The sequence below is a fragment of the Maniola jurtina genome, chromosome 16, assembly GCF_905333055.1.
Source record: "Maniola jurtina chromosome 16, ilManJurt1.1, whole genome shotgun sequence".
Taxonomy (NCBI): domain Eukaryota; kingdom Metazoa; phylum Arthropoda; class Insecta; order Lepidoptera; family Nymphalidae; genus Maniola; species Maniola jurtina.
The window spans coordinates 2140565-2165573 of NC_060044.1; the positions used below are offsets into that span (position 1 = coordinate 2140565).

The window sequence follows — 25009 nt, forward strand, 5'->3', positions numbered from 1 at the left end:
AGGCATGCAGGTTTCCTCACAATGTTTTCTTTCACCGTTAGTGCATGTGATATTTGATTGGTCAAAACTCAAAACGCAGATAAATCCGAAAGTTAGAGATGCGTCCCAGGATTGAACCCCGACCTCTCGGATAGAAGGTCAACAGGCTATAGCCACCACACCACCTAAAATTATTTATTGTTAGTCGAGATGTCAAGATGTTAGTCAACTAGAAGAGATCGACATAACTTAGCGAAAGTTTTCTTTTTGTAACCTGTTTTTTTTTTTTTTTTTTTTTTTCATCTTTTTTCATTTGTGTTTTGTGGTGCAATAAAATATTAAGTATATACATACATACATACATACAAACATATTATTGTAATAATGAGCTTTATCTTGATAATAAATTGTTTACGATAGACAAGAGTGCAGAAAGTTCATGAAGATTGTTATAAATAATTTTGTATTGTAATATCCTTCGAAGTTCGAAGTCCCAATTTTGTTTTGTTGGAATTTTGCGCAGGCATCCCACATTCCGATAATCTGCTGCAGGAAACCAGATGATAACAGACCGTTTAGAAACATAATATAGGTACGGTCTATCACAGTAACTTTTATACCAGTCGGGGCTTAGACGTGTTAACGATAAGTTGTATGAAATAAAAGATCGAATCCGAATAAATTCCAACAAGTACATAGGAAATAATAGTAAATAAACAAAAAAATAGCTTGGAAATGTAGAAATGGAAATAAATAAAAATAGTATCGACAAACTTTAAATAATTCTACGCCCGAATTTCTTCTGCTATTTTTAACGCCAAATATTTAGTTGCTATAAAAATTAGGAGTGACTTAAACAGTTTTTTTAAAAGCGGTTATTCTAATATTATTTTTTATAGAAATTCGAAAAAAAAAAAACAAAATGAGGTGTGAAATACCAATTTTGCTGCGGTGTTGTTTTTGTTTTCCTCTTCGATATGGTTTACTTGTTTGGGCATACTTAAAGCAGGTGAGTGACCTCATGGTACATCTTAAAATACCTACCCTTAACTGGACTTCCTCCCTGGTACAATGATGAGCACTGTGGTCTTATATGGTCTATTGTGGTGGTGATGTGGGAGGTCCTGGGTTCGATTCCCAACTGGATCAATTTGGGAATCTATAATTTCTTAATTGTCTCATTTCTACCATACCAAGCGATGCTAGTCGATGCTGCGCAGAAAACATTAAGGGATTGGGTTTCATAAAAACTGCTTTACCCCATCCAAGCTAGTCCGCTTCCATCTTAGACTGCCTTTCCAGTACTTACCAGCAGGTAACATTGCAGCTAAGAGCTAACTTGTGGCTAAATTAAAATTTTTGATTTCTTACATGGTTTATTTATGCACGAAGCTGCTCAAAAAGCCTGCATTTCTGTATGAGCTACGCCCCAATTTTTTACATTTATAGACTAGCGCTTGACCTGCTGGTAAGTGATGATGCAGCCTAAGATGTAACATCTTACATCCATACTGCCATCGCACGCACTTGCCTAGAAGATGCCTATTCAGTCATAACTTGAAGGATAATAAATCATAACCTTATCTTTAGTAATTAGATAAGGCTAGCCTTAAGTTTTATTGTAATATTTTCATTAAAAAAAAAATAGAAAAAAAAAAAAAAACTTGAAGGTACCTATATTTAATGTGGAGGGGAAAACTCATGCCGGAAGGGCGTTCCATTTTATACATACCCTAGCAGCTCGAATCAGAAACGAGGATGCAAATCGCCTCGTAGGTACGTGACGTGGACATTTTGACTATGTTCGTTATGTCAAAATTCGGTTGCAGAAAAGAAGTAATAGGGATGTGTCCAATTAGTCTAATCAGTAACTTTTTATTAGGCGTCAAAAAACGCGCTAGTATGCTAGCTTCTATGAAATACTGGATTGTGACGTCACAATGATTTGACGTGCTTGTTTAGTTTGATCGATAATTCAAAATGTTTACTACTTAAAACTACAAAGGACGTAGAAGACTCTCTTTTTTGATTCGATAATCTTCCAGAAATAATTTATATTTGACGTAGGAAACATCCCTATTGCTTCATTCAATCGAAATGATTTTTTTAAAAATAATAAATAATAGCAAACAAGCAGGCGGGTCACCTGATGTAAAGTGATTACCGCCGCCCATGAGCATTTGCAGCACCTTTTAGTAACGCCGATGCGTTGCCGACTTTTCAGGAAGTTGTTGATCCGCCCCTTGAATAACCCCACGTTGTAATCTAGTGGTTTTGTAATAGTAGTATAATACTAGTAGTAATGTAATGATGCTACAAACTTTTTCTTTTACAGATAAGCAGCATATCCTTCTCAACTGTCATGATTATAAAATTATGTCACGACTACTACAGGATACAAGCGTCGGGAGCTGTGATTTCTTCACTAATAATACTCTTAATGATCTTGGACATCGCGTTTAACGTTCTATTCATTATAAGTGCGCATAAAGTAAGTTCTAATGTTATTAACAGGGCTCTCTCCATCACTCGTTTCATAGAATCGTAGTTCCGATTTCATTTGAATATTAAGCAACCACAGTCCATGAAATTTTGCAGACATATTCTAGAAACTAATATCTGTGTCTGTGGTGTTTTAGATTTTTCTAAAAATATGTAGTTTTAAAATTACAGGGGCTCACGGTTTCAAATCTGTGCAGAGCAGAGATTTGAAACCGAATATTTTAACAGAAATCTAGAAAACCACAGACATAGATATTAGTTTCTAGAATATGTCTGCAAAATTTCATAGACTTTGGTTGCTCAATATTCAAATGAAATTGGAACTACGATTGTATGAAACGAGTGACGGAGAGAGCCCTCTAAGCAAGTATGTCTAAATATACAGGGTGTAAACAGAACTAGCAAAAACTTAGCGTAACTTATTATACTTAACACAATCCAATACCAATATGCAATAACCATTTGTCTTATCTTGTAGTTTTAGTGATTTAATATTTTCCAAACCCGCATTGTAAAGCGTGCAAAACTCGGGTCAATGCCTCTCCTACGTCACGGCATTGACTTCGAGTAGCCTATTTACGGAACGTTCATTGACCTCTCGCGTCAAGATGTTTTATTTGTAATATATTGTGAACTTTTAAAAAATACAGGATATTTTTTTTCAGAAAGACTACAAGAAAATGAGGATATTCTACAGATATAGTATAGCTGTTTTATGTCTGAACGTGGCTATAGTTGGTTTTTGTATAGCAATGTATGCGTACTACGTATACGTGGCTCCTATTATGATAATATTTATATGGTCATTTATGGTGCCAACCCTGGTTATGATTATTGTAATGGTTTGTAAGTATCAAACTTTATGTACTAGCTTATTTATACATAGTATAAGTACTAGATGATGTACTCAACTTCATCCACATGGATTAAGTTTTTCCTTAAATCCCATGCAAACTCTGATTTTCCGGGACCAAAAGTAGCGTATCCTTCTCAGTTCTACGTTAACGTTATATAGATACCATTACAAATACCTATAACGATAAAAGTAACAATTCAATTATCGGTTATAACTATACAAATACAGATAGGTGTAACTAATGATGTGGTACAAAGTACTTACTTACACTTAATTATCGCACATTTACCGATAAGTAACGATAAAAATATTATAACATTAAATAATATTGGTATTCCGCTACTATTATGTTCCCTTTTTAACGTACTTTAACTTACTTTACAAACGACTTTGACAAACAACAACAAAAACAGCCAAGTGCGAGTCAGACTCGTGTACCGAAGGATCCGTCGTCGGGTATTGTTTTTGACATTTTGCACGATAAGTACATCAAGAGCATTCGACTCCGTGCGGATTGTGTAGGTATGGGCCAGCCGCGGCCTCTTTATACCGGGGATATGTTTCTCACACAATGTTAGGTGAAATAGCAAATAGATTACCCATAGCGCCGGCAATTTCAACCAAGCGTACAGCGTCACAACTGTACAATATGGGCAGTGGCGTAACAATAGGGTGGCAGGGGTGGCAAATTGCCACGGGCCCCCGACCCAAGAGGGCCCCGGCCCAAGAGGCCACGAAATCCCAGACAAAGAGAAATTGTTTTCAAAATGCATGATAACTAGTTCTCGAATTTACAAGCTATTTGTAAATCTATCAAAAATTTTGCGCTCGCTTCGCTCGCGCTTTTATATTGTATTAGATTACCGGAACTTCGTTCAGACTCCGTGGAAATTCTGATTTTTTTGGATAAAATACCTTACAAATTACAATGCAAGCTACCACTGAATAGTACCGAATTTTGCCCAAGAAGATAAGCCCTTGTAAATACAATTAATAAAAATTTCGCTCTCGCTTCGCTCGCGCTTTTGTTGTATTGTTATTGTAGTACTTACCCGGAACTTCATCCGCATGGGTTAACATGAATAAATATCCCTAGAAACTCTTTATTTTTCATGAGAAAAGTTGAGTGAGGTGCTTTAAAACATAACATTTTTTATGGCTGAGCTCGAGCTAAACTCTCGAAGTTTATTAAAATTAAACTGAGTACAACGTGGCGATTTTTACTGATAGGGCCGCATTAAAAGAATTTGCCACGGGCCCTAGATGATATAGTTACGCCACTGAATATGGGGTTATTCAAGGGGCGGGCCAACAAATTCCTGAAAGGCCGGCAACGCATCATTGGCGGTTTCTTTTGTACTGCAAATGTTTATGGGCGGTAATAATCACTTAATATCAGGTGACCCGCCTGCTCGTTGTCTCGTAATTTATATTTTTTTAAGTACTTTTTCTTTTCTGTTTCAGTTTTGCAAGGCTACCTCATAATTCTCGTAAGAAGTGAATTCATCAAACTGAAAAACAACTCCCAGTTTGAATTCGTGAACCATGGGGCTGATGAGAAATGTACTGCCAACCTTGATTTCGTCAAAGAGATCCCTGGGACTGTATAATATTACCTACTCTTGATTACCGAAATACTAGGAAGTTCTATCATGTTCTATTGTTACTGATTTTGTTATTGAAGTGAAAACTTCTTCAGGCGCGTTGGGCAATTTTGAGATTAGTAATTATTCCAAAGTCGCATCACCGACATGCTAAATGTTAACAGTGTATCTGTAGTTGTAAGTATGACGTGCTGCGCTTATGATATACGCGTTATTGAACAAGAAAACAAATTATATACCTATCTCACTATATATTATATTATTATAAACCCATGTGCCTTTAATTTTTGATACTACATTACTACAATGATGGGATAGTCTAAAAAACATCGCTGTTTGTGTTTTGTAGTCATAAGTGTTCACTTCTGTCATTTAAAAAAAATTTAAACACTGGTTTTTTCCTTCATATCCTTTTGTAGTGGGGGCTACGTTGCAAAGTATCTGCTATTAGATATACCGTATATTTTTGTACATAAAGTGGTGCTGGTCACCAAATTAACTCATTTAAGATCTTAATTTGTATATTATAAGGAATCATTTTTGTATACTTTAACTCGCTAGAACAATTAATTAAATAGGTATTTTATAATGTATAGATAAAATATGTGATACATTCAAATTATTTTTGTCAAAATATTAAGACAATATTTAACTAATAAATCAATGTGTTAAGTACTTACTTAAGTTTAAGGAGTACATATTCTACAATAATATTTTGTTTATTTTAATAAGATGCTAAATATATTTTTGGAAGTTCTACTTGTTTTTATTATACCTATTACTTACCCTACTTTATTAAGTTTTTCTTAAAGAAGGAAAAATATATACTTAGGAAAAATTGAAAAATACTCAAAGGGCTGACTGTCACTTCGTTAGTATTGCAACCTTTCAGTAAGTATACAAAATATTGGATTCAAAATCGAGGGGAAAAAGTTTATTAAACATTGAAAAGATTTTTCTTTCTGTATAAAAATTATTTCAATTTTTTCGTGATTCCTATGACCCACAAAAATGCGACCTTAGTTAGTATTTAGGTCTACAATGACATAGTTGTCATTGTAGAGCAGAGCCGCATTTGAATACATACCTACTGTTAATTTTGCTTATGTCTGCCGTCGTGGGTAGTTTTTAACCCCCGACCCAAAAAGAGGGGTGTTATAAGTTTGACGTGTGTATCTGTGTGTCTGTGTATCTGTGTATCTGTGTATCTGTGTATCTGTGTATCTGTCTGTGGCATCGTAGCGCCTAAACGAATGAACCGATTTTAATTTACTTTTTTTTGTTTGAAAGGTGGCTTGATCGAGAGTGTTCTTAGCTATAATGCAAAAAATTGGTTCAGCCGTTTAAAAGTTATCAGCTATTTTCTAGTTTTCTTGTAGAAAAGAAGGTTAGATAACCCTTAGGTTCATAATATTCAAGTGTCAATTGACAAATGTCAAGCTGTCAAGGTGGACGTTGCCTAGATATACATAATTATTTATTTGAAAATGATTTGTCGGGGGTGTTGAAATTTTTTAATTTACACTTGTTACACTAAGATGCTTTGTTTTCAATTAATTACGTAAGCTACTCACTGTGCGTCCACACACGGCTCTACTCGCGCAATTAATCGCCGGCGCTGCACTAGGTCGTTTGCCTTTGCTACGCGATGGACGTCGAAACTGCGGCAGCGTGCGCGCTATTGCATACTTACCCCCCGTCCACACTATGCCCGCGTGGCACGGGAAGGAGCGAGGTACGGAGGCAGAGACGTAGCGTGCGCGCTTTTGCATACTTACCGACAAAATATGGAGCGATGGGCATGAACGAGGAACATGCGAGAACGCGGCCACACTACGACTCTGCCTCCGTTCCTCGCTTCTTCTCATGCCACACGGGCAGTGTGTGTACGGGGGGTTACGTGAATAAAACTTACAGGTGTAATCGCGGCCTTACTATTGTCACGGCCGAATGCCATATCAAACTGGAGGCTATTTAGGAATGATAAATTATCAAATTATACCTTCTGGAAATCGCATCCGAAATCTCTCAAAATGGAATCCGATTACCACTTATAATAATAAACTACGAGTACGTACAGAAGTCCATCAATTGAAAGTCGCTCAGCGAGCTATGGAACGAGCTATGTTGATTAGGGATAAAATCTGGAACGAGGAAAATTCGCAGAAGGACAAAAGCGACCGACATAGTTCAAAGGATCAGCAAGCTGAAGTGGCAATGGGCAAGCCATGTCTGTCGCAGAACCGACGACGGCCGACAGGTCACGCGTGTTCTGCTACTGTTAAAACTGTGTTCTGCTACTGTTAAAACTGTGTTCGGCTACTGTTAAAGATCGCATACCGGTAAGCGCAGTGTAGGACGACCTCCAGCCCGCTGGACCGAGAGGGTGGCGAGGAGCGGGTGGATGAGGAAGACGGAGGACCGTATTTGCTGGCGCGCTCTTGGAAAGGCCTATTTCCAGCAGTGGACACACACAGGCTGATAGAATGGAATGGAAAAGTTACCATTGCGCTAGGAAAGTCATCAACAAGGCAAAGGATAGTAGAATAAGTAGGTACGAGTAGGTACATAAACTCCGTCTATCCTTAGTCTGTGACGCGTGGCGACTCTATTCTGGACGCACATAAGGAAGCATCCTATTATTGTGAAGGATGTATGTATTATAGATGTTACTTAAGATTATCTACGCTGTGTCCTGTCTAGAGATGGACCATTTCACAGGTTGCATGACAAAATGTGAAAGCCTTTTCATTTCACCGGGAACACGAGTTAGGTACTTTAAGTAGCCTGTGACAAATCACGAAGCAAAATCATTCAAAAAAATTATTACTTTTAATCCCCCTTTATTTTTAAATGCATGCATTGTCACCAACCTGAGTTGAGACGCTAAAGAATGTGCAAGCAAGGATGCAATGTAAGTGACATTGCTTCGTGTTAGAAAGAGATAACAACTAGTTAAATTAAAGTAGCAAAAGATGTAAGTGCGAAAAGTCACTATCCGTGAAAAACCACTTGTTTTAATAATGATTGTAAACAAATGTGAAAATGGAAAAGATAATTCGCCGTAAAAATCACCTGTGAAATCACTAAGTGTGAAGAAAAGAATAATTTCACCAAAATGAAAATGATTTAAAAGTAGCAGTAGTATCCATCTCTAGTTTTGTCTCAAAGAATTATTCCAGTGAGGAGGTTCAAACTAGGTTCGTAGAAGTTAATTCAAATAACGTAATTCCGCCAACGTTAGTCAGATCTCAAAAAAAATTGACTTTTGAAATTCTGGTTTGTTTAAAAAAAATTTTTGGATACTTATTTATTAAAAAAATGTAGACAAAATTTTCTAAGCATTGTTTTTTTTAGTGCAGTGAGTTCTAAAAATTCCAAGAAAATATTTCATTTGTGTATTTTAGTAGATATTTTATTTTCATTTTTTCTCTAAGTAATAAAGATTAGTGTTCAATATTTATTACAGGTATAACAAAGAAAATTTAATGAAAAAATATAAAAAGTTTAGTATTTTTTGTGGAATATAGACGACTAATTATACTATAGTAAAGATAGGTAGGTATTAGTAGTAAACTGAATTAAGTTGAATGGATAATTTATGAAATTTAAAAAAATATAGGCATTTGGCATAATGAAGTGTTGTGACTTCGAAAAACTAAATTGTCCAGTTGTGAAGAAGTGCTGCTTTTGTGTGCCTATTAGAAAGGGTGTTATTATTTTTGGATATGTCAATTTGGTGAGTATCCTGCGGTTCGATTACGGTAGAGTGACAGTTACAATGTCACGATCGCAATCGCCTCCGATTGGTTGACGCTCGCTCACTATTGGCTACAATGCAACAAGGATAGCATAAATTCAGCCAATCATAACAATTATTGCGATTGTAATAATGATTGATGCAGGTTTTTCGGAATCGACCAGCGAGTCAATGGATTATAGATATTCTTTATCTACTCGAATGTGATCATAAGCGAGAATGTATCAGCCTGTCAAATCTGTCTGTATGGATATAGTTCAATACCTGGAGAGTGACATAGGCTACTTAATATCTCAGAAAATCAAAGAGTTCCCGGGAAGTACCCTATAGGTTTTCTTGATAGACACAACAGACGGACAGACAGACAGACAACAAAGTGATCCTATAAGGGTTCCGTTTTTCCTTATGAGGTACGGAACCCTAAAAATTGATTAGAATGTACCTACTTAACTCAAAATGAAAACCACGCCGCACCTTGACCTTCCTTCGAGGAATCACCACAACAAAAATAAAAACACGGGCTTCATAATATTATTTAGGTACAACCGGATAAACCAGTTGCAGACTCTTTAACAAGAGAGCCAGTTCTCAGAACTCGAAGAGATATTTATGTTTTGGCCAAAATAATTTGATTCGGAATTTTATTTTGTTTTCCTGTACTTACTTATTTATCTTTTATTATGTAAACAGAGTAGTATAATGTAAACTTGTAGAGATAAGGAAAGTTGGTATTCCGTGAGTTTTAATTACTTATTCCGGTTATACACCCTAAAACAGGCACTAGGGTTTATACCCTGAAACGTGTGTCCCCAGACTGCAAAGATTAATTATTAGTCCAGGGTGGATAGACATACACATGTTTCCGAGTAGGTACATACCCTATTTTTCCGGGATAAAAAGATGCCAAAATCAATTTCCGGGACGTAAGCGACCTCTTTACCTTTCATATAAATCGGTTGAACGGATAGACCCTTAAGAATCCCGTAGGAACGTCCCTGGGATATAAGCTAACCCTGTACCAAATTTCATTAAAATCGGCTCAATCGGTTGAGCCTTCAAAACGTAACAGACAGACAGACACACTTTCGTATTGAAAATGGAAATATGCTATATGGATAAAGATAATATATGGATAAGTGGCATGCATTGAGAATTTGGGATTCTGAAATTAAATAAATCTCTTGTGTGTTTTCAGGTTCTTTCCCTCCTGTCAGTCCCTTTCCTCCTCTTCTTACTAGTGGAAGGGATAACAAGTGCGAGGGATACAGAAGATAACCAGGAAGTAGACAAGGAAGCTGCGCCGTTAGATCCTGTGCTTCATATACCATTGACGATTGCTTTTGTGGCGATTGATGTGATCATCACAATTATACTGCTGGTTGGTGCTCATAAGGTAAAGGTTATTTGATTGTAATGCGTATCCATCCATACTAAAGTTATAAAATGCTAATGTGTGTCTGTCTGTCTAGCTTTTCACAGCTCATCCATTTACGATAGGTTGTATCCCTGGGATGGGCATAGGCTACTTTTTATCCCGGAAAATCAAAGAGTTCGCACGGGAAATTGGTACAGATATAACTTGCAACTCGGATGTGCGTTACTTTTTACCCCAGAAAATCAAAAAGTTATAGATTATTTTACGGTCATTAGCATCGGCCAGTCTACATTGTCGTCTATTTGTATGAAAAACCCAGATCATGATCAGTTAACAATCTTTTTTTTCAGAAAAAACTTATTCTTCTACAAATATACTTTTACTTTGGTACGCTGTTCCAAATCCTGACCCTGTGTGTCGACCTCATATACTTTGACTTCAGAGAATACGTGGAGAACATTATATACTTCATCTTTTTTGGTGAGTTTTAGTGATAGCATAGTTTTTCAGGTAATTTCCCAATATTCAGGAATATTCAGAAATTATTTAATAGATATACTTTACTAGTCTCAAGTATTTATAGGTACCTACCTAGATATACAAAATACCCTAGCCACTACCACTAGACCACTAGACCTTCTAGTTGCATTAATGAACCAAAAAAACTTATACAAACTAGAATCTATTTTTAAATTGCGAAACTGTGTCTGTCTGTATGTCCTCCTTTCCTTTACCTTTCAGTTACCTTTTACGGCTCAACCACTAAAAAGTACGGGATTGTTTGCATCCCATATACGGATAGGCTGATTTTTATCCCGGGAAATCAAAGAGTTCCCAAGCAACTTTTGAAAATCTGAATTCTCGAGGACGAAGTCGCAGGCATTAGCTAGTAATGAATAAGACAGAGATCGTACGTAGACCACTGCCTACGATATCGTTTTATTTAGGAATGCCTACTGAAAAATAATAGCAATCTCGTTCGTCGATATAAAATATACAGGCTTTTTCGTGTCTCTTTTGTGGTTTTGTCCGATATTCTACGATCAATCATTTTATTATTATTTCATTCGAAAAACTGAGTTTTACTGAAATTTAAAATACATAAGCTTAGTCTCTAGAGAGAGTAAACAAAACCACGTACCTATCTACTTAATAATTTTGTTTTACAAAGTATTATATCTATATATTATTAGTATAGTAAGTATTGGTACTATCCAACCTCCTTCCTAGAACTTCTCCTTTCAGCAAAGGTTGCCTGGTAGAGATTGCTCCAAGCAATAAGGCCGCCTTTGCACACAATTGTTTTTTTCTGTTTTCTTCTTACTGTGTTGTTATCCTTATATGTGTTTTTTGTGTGCAATAAAGAGTTTCTATCTATCTATCTATTATAATTTTTTAATGAAATATAGGAAATTTTAGATTTCTAATATGGCGTTTATTTTTGTACAGGTCTAAACATCTACCTGCTGTTTCTGGTGTACAACACGATGCAAGCCATCCAGGAAAGTCGAGAAGTGCAATACGTCACATACCGCGAGCGCTAGCATCCCCTACCGCCTTCACCCTTATTGCTTAACCTACGTAAGTATCATTCGGGACCCGAAGGGTCCAAACAGGACCTTATTACTAAGCCGTTGTCTGTCCGTCTGTCAACGGGCTATACCTCATAAACCGTAAAAGGTAGAGAATTAAAATTTTCACAAAGCTTTTCTATTCCCGCTACAACAACAAATAATAAAAAAACGGCCAAGTGCGAGTCGGGCCTTGCTCAAATAGGGTTCCGTACCTATGAACATCATATTTTGGGTGTATGAAATACTTATTTCTTTTCTGAGCTGAAATAATGAACAGTGAAAGAAAAACCCAAAGAATGTTCATTTGTTTTGATCACAGCTTACAAACTATTTAACAACCGGCTAATTAGCGTGATCATTTGCAATGATTAAGTATAGTTAAAGACCTGAAAAGTGACGTAGGCTACTTTTTAGCCCGGAAAATAACGCAATACAAGCTTCAGTAGTGCTGGAGCAACCATAGTGAATCTTCTTATGGGGCTTGACACGAGATATTATCTAAGTCCGAGATCTATAGAACGCACTTTGACTTTGCTCAGACTTAAGGCAGTGTTAAAACGAGACAGCGCTATACTACTTGCATAAATCTGTCCCGTTTTAACTGAAGCTTAAGTCTAAGCTAAGTCGGGACTTCGTCTGTGGTGGCGTTTGCTGGCGCGCGTGCGGTGCTTTTTGGAGTGTTTTTTGTGAGAAGTGGCCGGTTATTGTGTTCTGCTGGTGTTTATTGGTGGTGGAACTGGCTGGGAAGCGCTCTAAATGGCGCCGCGTGTATGTCGGCGGGCGCCGGCACAGACGGAGTCCATACTTATACATATAGTTTCCATAACTTGTGAATAACCACAAACTTGACATTGGCTAATCAGTGTAAAACCAGACGAGAGAAAAAAAAAAGCTAAGTTGAAGTGTGCTCTATAGATTTCAACCTAAGACAGCTTGACATTAATGGCTATGATATATCTGTAAAGGCGCACAGTTACCGCAGAAGTGGAAACAAAGCGCTGAGCGGTAAACACGGCGATCTTCTCACGGTTGTTGCAAATCGCGTCTTCTCGTATCAAGACGTACCACCTTCGATATTTCTGCGAGGGGATTGATATTGTACAGGTATATTTGTACAGATATTTGATGTATATATAGCGCCGTGTTCTCTACCAGGGTAGAAAGAAAAACAAAAGAAATGAACACTAAAAAAATATATATTATAATTCACAATTTTAAGTTACAATTTGTAAACGTCAACATGATACAACGGGCTAGAGGCAACTGACGAATTACGCTACGTCGTGGCACGCGTAGCCTCAAAAATGATTACTCGCTAGTGCCTCTACAGATATAGAGATGATACACGAGTTTGAGAGATGTGTAAGTGTGTCACGCAAGGCCGATTCACAACAATTGCGTATGCACGTACACGTGACACGTATGTAGTGACGCGCGTGAATCCGTAGACACATTACCTACGTCTACTTGAACGTTCACGCCACGCTTACGCAGCCTGTGTGAACGAGCTCTAAATATCCCACCCCCTAGTTACGTGACGTTCTATGACATAGGAGTAGTTAAAATCACTTGCTCAGCACGAGCACGAACGACAAATTGACGTGATTATTTCCATGGTTATAGTTAAAGCCCTGCCACTTTTCCACTTTTTATCCCGGGTAATGACGAAACACGGGTTTCAGTACTCAGTAGGATCATAGTGCATTTTCTTATTGGGCTTGATACGAGATAGCTTTAACGAACGCAGAAAGTCCTCAAAATGTGGCAAAACCTGGCCGCGAAGCCGTGAAACCGATGTGCGGTATGGGTTTAATAAAACTGCCATACCCATTCCAAGTTAGTTCGCTTCAATCTTAGGTTTTGGTCTATAGAGAGCACTTTGACTTTGCTTATACTTAAGACGCTGTTAAAACGAGACAACGCTATATTACTGGCATGAAAACGTCTCGTTTTAACTGAAGCCAAGTCTGAGTAAAGTCAAAGCCCGCTCTATAGATCTTAGCCTGAGACTGCATCATCATTTACCACCAGGAGAGATCGCAGTCAAGGGCTAACTTGTGACGGTAATAACAACTCTATATCATTAGCAACTCTCAGATATAGCGTTCAAACAACAGTGAGCGTATATTCGCGTCGCGGCGCGCTCGTCCACAATGTCGGCCACCGTCCAAACTAGTTTGAAGTAAGTCAGCGAAAGTTTACCTTTTATCGTGCCTCTAATACGGCCCATAGTGCTATTTTTTTTTTTCTAATAGGTTTCTCTGTGATTTAGATTGTTTTTGGTTTAAAAAATATGAACTGTGCCTGCGTAAGTTTTGATTTTAAGAAAGGTGACATCCGAGTTATGGTAATCCGCCAAAATTGTATGGAAATGTAAAATTATGTCGCTCCATTTTTCCAAGATTTATAGATTACCCAGTTAGCATTAACTTGAAAAGTTACTTTCTGAGTTAACGTTAACTGAGCGTAAATCTGCCAAAATTGTATAGTGATGCTATTCACCTCAGTTAATGTTAAATTGAAAAGTTACAGTAGAGCCTTTGGTTGTAACTTTACAAGTTAACGTTAACTGAGCGTATGTCTGCCAAAATTGTATTGTGATGCTATTCACCTCAGTTAATGTTAAATTGAAAAGTTACAGTAGAGCCTTTGCTTGTAACTTTACAAGTTAACGTTAACTGAGGATACTTATGCCGAAATTGTATTGTGATGCTAAATCCACCTCAGTTAATATTAAATTGAAAGTTACACTAGTGCCTTTGAGTGTAACTTTCTTAGTTAACGTTAACTGAGCGTATATCTGATATAATTGTATAGTGATGCTATATCGCGATGGTATTCCGTCTACACTAAATGACAGATTTATACTCAATTCATGTTTAATTGAAAAGTTACACTAAAGTCTTTGGGTATAACTTTTCAAGTTAACGTTAACTGCGTGTGAATGTCAAAATAATACTACGGAGTTGTCGAATCTCGTCATTTTCTCCTAAGTTTTCCATTTATAACTAGTAAGTAAATAACAGATTGATGAAAGTACAGTTAACGTTAACTTGAAAAGTTACACTAAACCTCTGAAAATAAGCTTTGAAGCTAAGAAAACATGACACTTGAGTTACCCAACACTAGAGCCTTTGAGTGTAATTTTCCAAGTTGACGTTAACTGTCAAACACTGATAAAAGTGACAAATTGACGAAGATTTTGAAAATAATTGCAGCTAACCTTTCATGGTACGGAACCCTCGGTATGTGATTCCGACTTACGATTGGCCGGTTTTTGGCTAAGGATTACTTTGAATATGGTTAACTCGTATGACGTATCTACCTCGCCTGTGGGGCCTGTGGTTGACTTTTTTTTGTTAATTTGATTTTGTTGTCGTTTATTATCATGATGTAATATTATGATGTTTTCAAGGACATTATGTTATAAAAACATTTTGTTACTGATAAAAATTTAGTCATTACTCTATAGGGTACATCTATTTAAACTCTTTATAGCGGTTTTTTATTTTTCTTCGCCTTACATATTTTTGAATGCAAAATTAAAACTTTTGAGTAGGTAGGTAGGTGAAAAAAAAAGTATTAGGTACCTATTAGATAAGACATAGATACTAGATAGGTATACTTAATTCCTATAATACTATACGATTGCGTTTTAATTGCCAATTATTACCATTAAATTACCTATATTTGTATTGTATTCATGTAATGTAAAAACTATAACATGTATCTAAATAGAGAAAACCCAGCAAGTGCGAGTCAGACTCGACCACCAGGGATTCCGTAGCTTGAAAAGAAATATGAAATAAATCGTTTTGTAGTTACATTTATGTACCGTTACAAAAAACAAATTATACCTTTTATTTGGGAAAACCAAAACTAACTTGTTTTTAAAGGGTCACTGCTGTTTTCTGAAAAAAATTGCAAGGTAGTTCATTTTATTTTCTTTTTTCTGTAATTTTAAGTCAATTTGTTGCCAATTTTTATGGCTATTTTAGGGTATGCGATTAATTTTTTTTTAACTGAATTTAAATGTATCGAATTCCAGAAATTCCGACAACCCAGATTTTTAAATAGAAATAAAAATTTTAACTGTGGTGTACCCATTTATTATACTTAGCAGATTTACAAACGATTTTTCAAGGCTGGGATCACGCTATAAAAAGATTAACTACATTGGCATTACTCTAATTTCTAGTCTGCTGGTATATTATGGGTATGACGTAGTAAAATGTCCATTGCGGAGATGATTTGCGATCTCATTATGCCCATTACACGAATTGTAGTTCATTATACGGTAGCGTGCGGAACTAAACTCATAATACCTAAACCACTAACATTCAAGTATTATAACAGGTTTAGCCATACATGTCATTAAAACTCTAGATATCTAGATTCTAGATATCTAGATATTATGATCAATCCATATCTAATTAATATGGCTCCGTTTTTACCCCTTCGGCACGGAACCCTAAAAAAGTGGTAGCGAGGGGATGGAAGGGTGCAAAGATGGCCGCCGTCCACCTCCTTTTTTAACCCCCGACCCAAAAATAGGGGTGTTATAAAGATTGACGTGTGTATCTGTGTATCTGTCTGTGGCAACGTAGCTCCTAAAAGAATGACCCGATTTTGATTTAGTATTTTTTTTGCTTGAAAGGTGGCTTGATCGAGAGTGTGCTTAGCTATTATCCAAGAAAATCTGTTCAGCCAATACGTACTTGCTTTTTATTTTTTACTTTTTAAAGGTTTTTCCGTCGGGAGTTTTTTAAATTTTTAATTTTAAAAAGTCTAGCCTAGCATGATCTATCTAAGGCTGCATCATTGCTTGCCAGCAGGTCTGACCGCAGTCAAGCGCTAACCTATAAATTAAAAAAAATCTGCCTATGTTTCCTTATGACAAGTTCGGTATCATTTTCGTAAAAAGATAGCTGGCATTAATTTTTACCATTTCTATAGCAATTTTTGAAAAAATATAAAAACTTTATTTAAGGTCCTACCCCACGGAAACTCAGTTAGATATAGGAAACTAGAGGATGCCCGCGTCTTCGTCCGCGTGGATTTAGATTTTTATAGATCCTGTGGGAACTGTTTGATTTTCCGGGATAAGCAGTATATTTATAAGGATATAAGCTAACCCTGTACCAAATTTCATCAGAATCGGTTACACTGTTGGGCCGTGAAAAGGTAGCAGACAGACAGACAGACACACTTTCGCATTTATAATATTAGTATGGATAAAAGTTATGGTATATAATATTCAATGTTAATAAGTTTGATATAGTGGTATGAAAGGTATGGTGGTAATGCAAGTATACACGCTATGTATATGTTACGGGCAATTTGATAAGTCCGGGCACTATTAATAATGGCCGGTCTGTATTAATAATGCCCAACTCAATTGGGCAATGTGATTAAAACAGCATGATTAATCACTTTTCCCTGCCATTATGAATAATGCCCACCCTATCTTGGGCCAAGTAATAAAATAGGTGAACTGTATAGTTATTGTTTATTAAATGAAAGAACCTAACCTAACCTAAGCTTTTTTTATACGTGGGAAAATCCTCATGGATACCACCGTGCTCGGGGAGGCGAGGTGGTTATGTCAGACTCTTACCGACGGCTTACCGTCTCAATCGTTGTTGCTGGGCACGGGGACACGAACGTATTCAACTGCGACCCAGCTAACGGCGCCCGCCAAGGCAGGCCCAGCTCTGGGACTAAAAGGGGCCCCAATACCGTTTAAGGCTCGCCGGATACAAGGGCTTGCCTTGTAACTCGAGGACCTACTCTCCCGCGGGTAACAGACTCCCCGTGTCTATTACCTGGAGGCCCTACTCAAGGGGGTAAGCGACGGTCGTGTGCAGCTCGCCTGCGCCCGATTCTCTTGCGGCGCATGGGATGAGAGCTTTCGGCTTCCTCTCTCAGCCGCTCCGCTGCCTCCTTCTGCGTCATTACTTCCTCGCTGAAGACCATCGCTTGCCAGGCCCTCTCACTGTATACCATGGTCAGTCAGTCACGGCGGGCAATGAGAGGTCCTGCCCCATAATATCCATCAGTGACTGGCGAGGCTCCGTCCACACCGGGCACTCAACCAGCGTATGTTGTGCCGTGTCTGAGACACTACCGCACTGGTGGCATTCCTCTGTGGGCTCTCTTCGCGCCACCCTGCACAGGTATCTTCCAAAGCACCCGTGCCCCGTAAGAACCTGTACAAGGTGGAACGTGAGTGCTCCATGCTTCCTCCTCGTCCAATCCTCGAGGATGGGATGGATAGCTTCGATAATCTTATGACCAGCAGTGGGTGACTCGAGCCTCCTCTGCCAATGGAAGAGGAGCTAACCTAACCTAACCTAACCAAACCTAAGGCCCTCCCCCCGCACGTACGCGCACCTGCCAACGGCCGCGGTCCAATTTATCAAATTGCCCGGCTACAAGTAGGGAATTATTCATACTGCCCGGTCCAAGTGATAAATTCAAGCTATCTCAAACACTGATTTATTACATGGACCACGGGCCGTCGGGCATTATTAATAAGGGCCGGTCAAAGTGATAAATTAATCACTTTGCCCATCGCTCTTGGGCATTATTAATAATGGCCGGTCCTTATTAATAATTCCCAGTTAATCACGTTGCCCGTAACATATACATTTACATAGAAAATCCTGTTCTCAACAATCAATCAGTACTACCTAATTAAGGCAATTAAAAGTACGGTTAGAAATGTAGGTACTTACAATCTACGTAATGTAGGTAAACTTTTATATGGAAAAAAATCCTATTCTCTACATTTCGAATAAATAGTGTTTCCCTAAACCATTTAACTTTGAAGGCCTTAGAGCCAGAAGAGTTTGAACTTGACGTTGAAATGCAAACGTTACGCTAAATTAAAGTTATACAAGTATTATGCAAAACTATGCAAATCATTATGTACCTATAAAACACTAAACATACAACACTAGGCTTTTTTCACTAGCTCTTTGAGTTTATTATATTTTTAATCCCCGAGTCCCGACCCAAAAAGAGGGGTGTTATAAGTTTGAAGTGTGCATCTGTGTATCTGTGTATCTGTCTGTCGCAGCGTAGCGTCTAAACTAATGAACCGATTTTAATTTAGTTTTTTTTTTTTTGTTTGCAAGGTGGCTTGATCGAAAGTGTTCTTAGCTATAATTCAAGAAAATGGGTTCAGCCGTTTGAAAGTGATCAGCTCTTTTCTAGTTACTGTAACCTTCACTTGTCGGGGGTGTTATTTAATTTACACTTCTATTATTTGCTATTAGTTTTGAACAAATTGAAATTGATTAATCTCATTTTGTAATCTATCAATACATTTCTTAGCTCAATGTTCTTATTATTTACATTTTGTCAAAAATTATTTTATAGTCTTTTTTGACTTTGACTTCAAAGATTCCTATGTAACCTATCAACAGATTACAGATAGATTGATCACTATTTAAGTATAAAAGATATCAGTAGCGATTCAATACACAAAAGCAATCAGTCTATTTAAGTAACTATTCCTTTGGAAAGCAAAGAAAATAAAAGAGTTTCGAGAAAAAACAATTTCGGTTATAAATTACGTTCTATTTTGGTATTAGGTAGTTAGGTTTCCAAAGAAGGAAAATTTCACAATATTAATTGAAATTTAAATAGGAAACTGCAATCAATACCACAATTTTCATGCGTTATTGATTTTCTATATACCTAGATACACTGTAGAACACGGTTTTACCTTCATGTATTACCTATTTACAACTACATTCTATAAATAGTCGGGAGATGTGTCTAGAAGATCAGTTGATGTAATAATTCAGATAGTAATGCCTTATAAATTGTCTTTCAATGTGTGTTTATTTATGAATTGATGTCTTGTAAATTGCGTTTGGATATTTGTTTATATGCGATTCGGTTTTGTGTTTATGTAAATACCTATTCATTCATACTAATATTAGTGTGTCTGTTTGAATGTCTGTTTGTCTGCTAGCTTTTCATGGCCCAACAGTTTCACAGATTATTCATGAAAGGTACAGGAGTTAGCTTACCTCCCGGGGACGCGGACATGGGCTACTTTTTGTCCCGGAAAATTAAAAAATCACACAGGATTGTAAAAGGTCCATCTGTTTAATAGATTTATATGGGTGCAGAGGTAGCTTGCGTCCCGGAAATTGACATAGGCGTCTTTTTATCCCGGATAGCAAATAGTTCCCACGGGATTAAAAAAACTTACATCCACGCGGACAAAGTCGTGGGCATCATCTAGTAGGAAATAAGTGACCTTTAACATTTTACTTACTAGACATAACATTCCGGCAAACTGATGTTAGGGCCGATGTAAGATGTACCAAATACGTATAATGATCCTCGTTTCGTGATATCATGGGAGATTCTAAATTTCTGGTCTGGTCTGCGAATCCAAAGTGAATAGGTATTGTACCTATGTAAGATACCTTCCTAAATACTTGAATGTTTTGTTGATTCTTCAGTGTTTGAAGACCAAAGTCTTCGAACCTGTGCTTCGAACGGTATCTACTGCCAGTGATTATGGATCCGAGACATGATAAACTAAAACTAAAAACTAAATCAGTATTTTATTGCTTATAATATGAGATATTAGTTGCAATGCTAGACTAGACTTTAGTAACTAGAGGCAGACATCAAGCATGACGGCATACCTAGTACCTAATACCTATTAGACGTCACAGAGTAGGTATGGTAGGTATCAAATGTTAATCATATTCTTTACTCTAATAACAACAAAGAAAAATTACTTATTTTTGTAATTAAAGTTATATGTATTTACTTAATATTCACACATCACGTTATAAAAGAATACAAACGAGATCCACAAAAACTTATTACTGTCAAACTAAAACTAACTCTATCTCCAATAAAATAACGATCAAAATCATTGAGCAGTCTTAAATTCAACGATACGACACCTAGGTAGTAGCACGGTAGTAGGTAGCCCCGAGCCCACTTTCTCATGACCGTCATTTTCTGCCCTATTCATTAACTGGGACAATCTTAAGTCATTGGCCTAAACATTGCAATTGGTTCAAACTACAAGCGCAAGCGATTGATTATGTCAATATTTAGTGTTTCATACCCGAAGAGTGCCAAACGGCACTAACCAACCTTCGGCCTACGGGCCTCCGCTGTCCATGCGTCCATCCGTCCGTCTGTCCGCCCTTCCGCTCGTCTGTCTGTTTGTCTGGGATTCTACGCATACATCTAAATCTGTTCAGGCATTTAGAGTTTATGGTGAAATGGTGAAACTCACATATTACATGAACCCTAAAAATATTATACCTACTTCTTTTTTGGACAGTCCTGTAATATTAGACATTTTTATAGTTAAAACCTTCCATTTACTCACATACAACATCAAAGTAACAAATGAGTCATAAAATTAAATTCTACTGTAGGTAACGTAACATTCATTATAACGTGCCTAGTTAGTGCCTAACGCAAGCTGAAACGCTGAATGCTTGACACACTGTGTAAAACCTATTGCACAATCATTATGAATTACGTTTGAAAACATTTACATTTCAATGTACTTAGCTGAAAGAATAGAATTAGAAAATAATATGATTACCACCTCATTCCACCCTCCTATTTCTACAACCGCACCGCACGCCACCGCAAGTACATAATTTCACCCTCACCACCAGGGTGCCTGGTGCACATCGACCGCCCGTTACGCCAGATCCTTTTTTCCAAGCACAATCTGTGGAATTAACTCCCTTCTCCCATCTATGGTGTTCCCACTAGATTACAACATGGGGTTATTCAAGGGGCGGACCAACAAATTCCTGAAAGGCCGGCAACGCATCGACGGTACCTCTGGTGCTGCAATTGTTCATGTGCAGCGATAATCACTTAACATCAGGTGACCTACCTGCTCGTTTGCTCGCTATTTGTTATTAAAAAAAATATAACAACTAATTATAAGAAATGAAAATTATATAATACTGCAGACAAATAACTCTTTGATTTTCCGGGATAAAAGTCTATGTCCATCACGGAATGCTTAGGTCTTTAGAAACTTTCTGATTTTCTGGAATAAAAAGTACCTTACGTCCTTCTACCTGTATAATATCTGCACCTTTGTCAGAATCGTTAAACGGATAGGTCATAGCACTTGACAGACAGACATAATATTATGTACACCATCGCATTTATGTGTAGTTAATCGTATATGGATGTGTAGATTATTTTGTAATTTATAAATACTCATACCTAATTATAATTAATTAGGTCATTAGTTACTTACTACATAAGTTTAATTAGTGAGTTCTTGTAATTTGCATATAATTTGTAGATAAATAAAATATAAACAAGTTTTGTTTACATTTAAATATGTTTACATATTTTAGTCTGTCCTTCTAAGTACTGTTTACCTACTGTTTGTACATTGTTTTCACACTTAAATATTGTTCTTAGGCAAATAGATAAAGATATCCCACCAAAAACATTTCATGTAAAATGTTGCCAAGACTCACAAGTTCATAATGCTTTCACTGTTAAAAAGTGATGAGATCTCTAGTAGAGCCAAGCCCCTAGCTGAGCTTAGAATTGCGCTGCCCATGGGACCTATCCCAAGTCCAAAGTATATAGCTCTTAAATGCTCTTGAGTATATCACATTTATAACAATAAAGAACAAATAACTCTACTTACAAGCTCTGATTTTACAAACCCTAAATCTTGGTTAAAAAAGGACGGCTTGGCCGTTTAATGTTCGTGGTACTTTTATCTGATATGACATTTAAGCCCGGAATAGCTTGTGCGACAATCATGAAGTATAATAAAAATTAGTAATTGTCGAACAAACTATTCCTTATGACCTTAATATAATATGTTATGCCATGTAATGCTTTCACGAACATTAAACGGCCAAGCCGTACTTTTTTAATCAAGATTTAGGGTTTGTAAAATCAGAGCTTGTAAGTAGAGTTATTTGTTCTTTATTGTTATAAATGTGATATACTCAAGAGCATTTAAGAGCTATATACTTTGGACTTGGGATAGGTCCCATGGGCAGCGCAATTCTAAGCTCAGCTAGGGGCTTGGCTCTACTAGAGATCTCATCACTTTTTAACAGTGAAAGCATTATGAACTTGTGAGTCTTGGCAACATTTTACATGAAATGTTTTTGGTGGGATTTCATTTCTTTTTGGCAGGTGCCCTAGATTTTTTTTTTGGATCTATTTTTTGTAGGTACCTACATCATTTTCATGGCCCGCTCTCTATCGTTACCTCTTTTTTTAAAAGCTTTTATTCTTGCAATGTATGTAACTATGTTTGTTTGGGTGGAATCTTGCAACTCAATTTTAAAGCAGATATATCAAATTTCAGTCTTTTAGGACTTCAGGAAACACATTTTTTAAATGTACAGACTGGGAAAAGTTTATTTTCCTGTTGTTTTAATGAAATCCCTAGCCTACATACCAAATTTCAGTCTTCTAGGACTTAGGGAAGTATTTTAGAACTTTTGACTAGAGGGGTTTTGAATGGCAATAAATCTGAAACCATAACAGGTAGACAATTGATACTTGGCACGTTTGATAAGTCTGTCAAGGACATATTATCCTGAAAATATCAGCATTCTAGCGATAGACTTTACAAATAATTTGCTTCCCCCATACGTGGGAGTGGAGGGGGAAATTTTTAAATTTCTTAATTTTCCTGTAGTTTGTATGCAATTTCTAGTGTACACACCAAATTTCAGTCTTCTAGGACTTCGGGAAGTACCCTAGAATTACAGACTAGAAGCTTTGACTGTCAATAAATCTGAAACTATAAAAGCTAGACAATTGATACTCAATGCGTTTAATAAATCTGCCCAGGACATCTTATCCTGAAAATATCAGCTTTCTAGCGACAGATTTTACAGATTTGCTTCACCCGTAAGAGGCGTAGAGGGGGGGCATTTCCAATTTCTTAATTTTCCTGTAGTTTGTAGTCAATTTCTAGTCTACATACCAAATTTCAGTCTTCTAGGACTTCGGGAAGTACCTTAGAGGTTTTGAGTAGAGGTTTTGATGATCATCAGTGAGGGACGAAATCGGCGTATTTTAGGTATCAATAAATCTGTAACCATAAAAGCTAGATATTTGATATTTAGTATATTTAGTAAATTTGCTGAGGACACCTTATACTGAAAATTTCAGCTTTCTAGCGTCATCCAGACCGAAGTTATGACGGGTCGAAAATACGGCGAAACACTTCGAGAAAAAGGTACGTAGCGCCCCGGCCGCCGTTTGGCTCGTCAGATAAAAGTACCACGAACATTAAACGGCCAAGCCGTACTTTTTTAATCAAGATTTAGGGTTTGTAAAATCAGAGCTTGTAAGTAGAGTTATTTGTTCTTTATTGTTATAAATGTGATATACTCAAGAGCATTTAAGAGCTATATACTTTGGACTTGGGATAGGTCCCATGGGCAGCGCAATTCTAAGCTCAGCTAGGGGCTTGGCTCTACTAGAGATCTCATCACTTTTTAACAGTGAAAGCATTATGAACTTGTGAGTCTTGGCAACATTTTACATGAAATGTTTTTGGTGGGATTTCATTTCTTTTTGGCAGGTGCCCTAGATTTTTTTTTTGGATCTATTTTTTGTAGGTACCTACATCATTTTCATGGCCCGCTCTCTATCGTTACCTCTTTTTTTAAAAGCTTTTATTCTTGCAATGTATGTAACTATGTTTGTTTGGGTGGAATCTTGCAACTCAATTTTAAAGCAGATATATCAAATTTCAGTCTTTTAGGACTTCAGGAAACACATTTTTTAAATGTACAGACTGGGAAAAGTTTATTTTCCTGTTGTTTTAATGAAATCCCTAGCCTACATACCAAATTTCAGTCTTCTAGGACTTAGGGAAGTATTTTAGAACTTTTGACTAGAGGGGTTTTGAATGGCAATAAATCTGAAACCATAACAGGTAGACAATTGATACTTGGCACGTTTGATAAGTCTGTCAAGGACATATTATCCTGAAAATATCAGCATTCTAGCGATAGACTTTACAAATAATTTGCTTCCCCCATACGTGGGAGTGGAGGGGGAAATTTTTAAATTTCTTAATTTTCCTGTAGTTTGTATGCAATTTCTAGTGTACACACCAAATTTCAGTCTTCTAGGACTTCGGGAAGTACCCTAGAATTACAGACTAGAAGCTTTGACTGTCAATAAATCTGAAACTATAAAAGCTAGACAATTGATACTCAATGCGTTTAATAAATCTGCCCAGGACATCTTATCCTGAAAATATCAGCTTTCTAGCGACAGATTTTACAGATTTGCTTCACCCGTAAGAGGCGTAGAGGGGGGGCATTTCCAATTTCTTAATTTTCC

The 25009-nt window shown here is 37.0% G+C and overlaps 2 protein-coding genes across 5 annotated transcripts in view; both read left to right on the top strand.

Annotated features, from left to right (window-relative positions):
- The first annotated feature begins 397 nt into the window (after window positions 1–397).
- LOC123873345 lies at window positions 398–4954 on the top strand. Its single transcript, XM_045918165.1, has 4 exons — window positions 398–988; window positions 2315–2470; window positions 3147–3327; window positions 4802–4954. The coding sequence occupies exons 1-4, from the start codon at window positions 902–904 to the stop codon at window positions 4945–4947; spliced, it is 570 nt and encodes a 189-aa protein (XP_045774121.1). The 5' UTR covers window positions 398–901; the 3' UTR covers window positions 4948–4954.
- A 3155-nt stretch (window positions 4955–8109) lies between these two features.
- The window catches only part of LOC123873353, a 30536-nt gene continuing 13636 nt past the window's right edge, over window positions 8110–25009 (top strand). The window contains exons 1-5 of one of the 4 annotated variants that reach the window (XR_006797667.1): window positions 8110–8220; window positions 8411–8680; window positions 9897–10094; window positions 10427–10556; window positions 11526–11657. Coding sequence is in view for 1 of the 4 variants with exons in the window: in XM_045918174.1 (XP_045774130.1) it covers window positions 13804–13832 (29 nt within the window). In the remaining 3 variants the exon portion in view is untranslated. Of the gene's footprint in view, window positions 8681–9896; window positions 10095–10426; window positions 10557–11525; window positions 11658–13691; window positions 13833–25009 lie in introns of those variants that run through there. The other 3 variants (XR_006797666.1, XR_006797665.1, XM_045918174.1) reach the window with 3 other exon arrangements.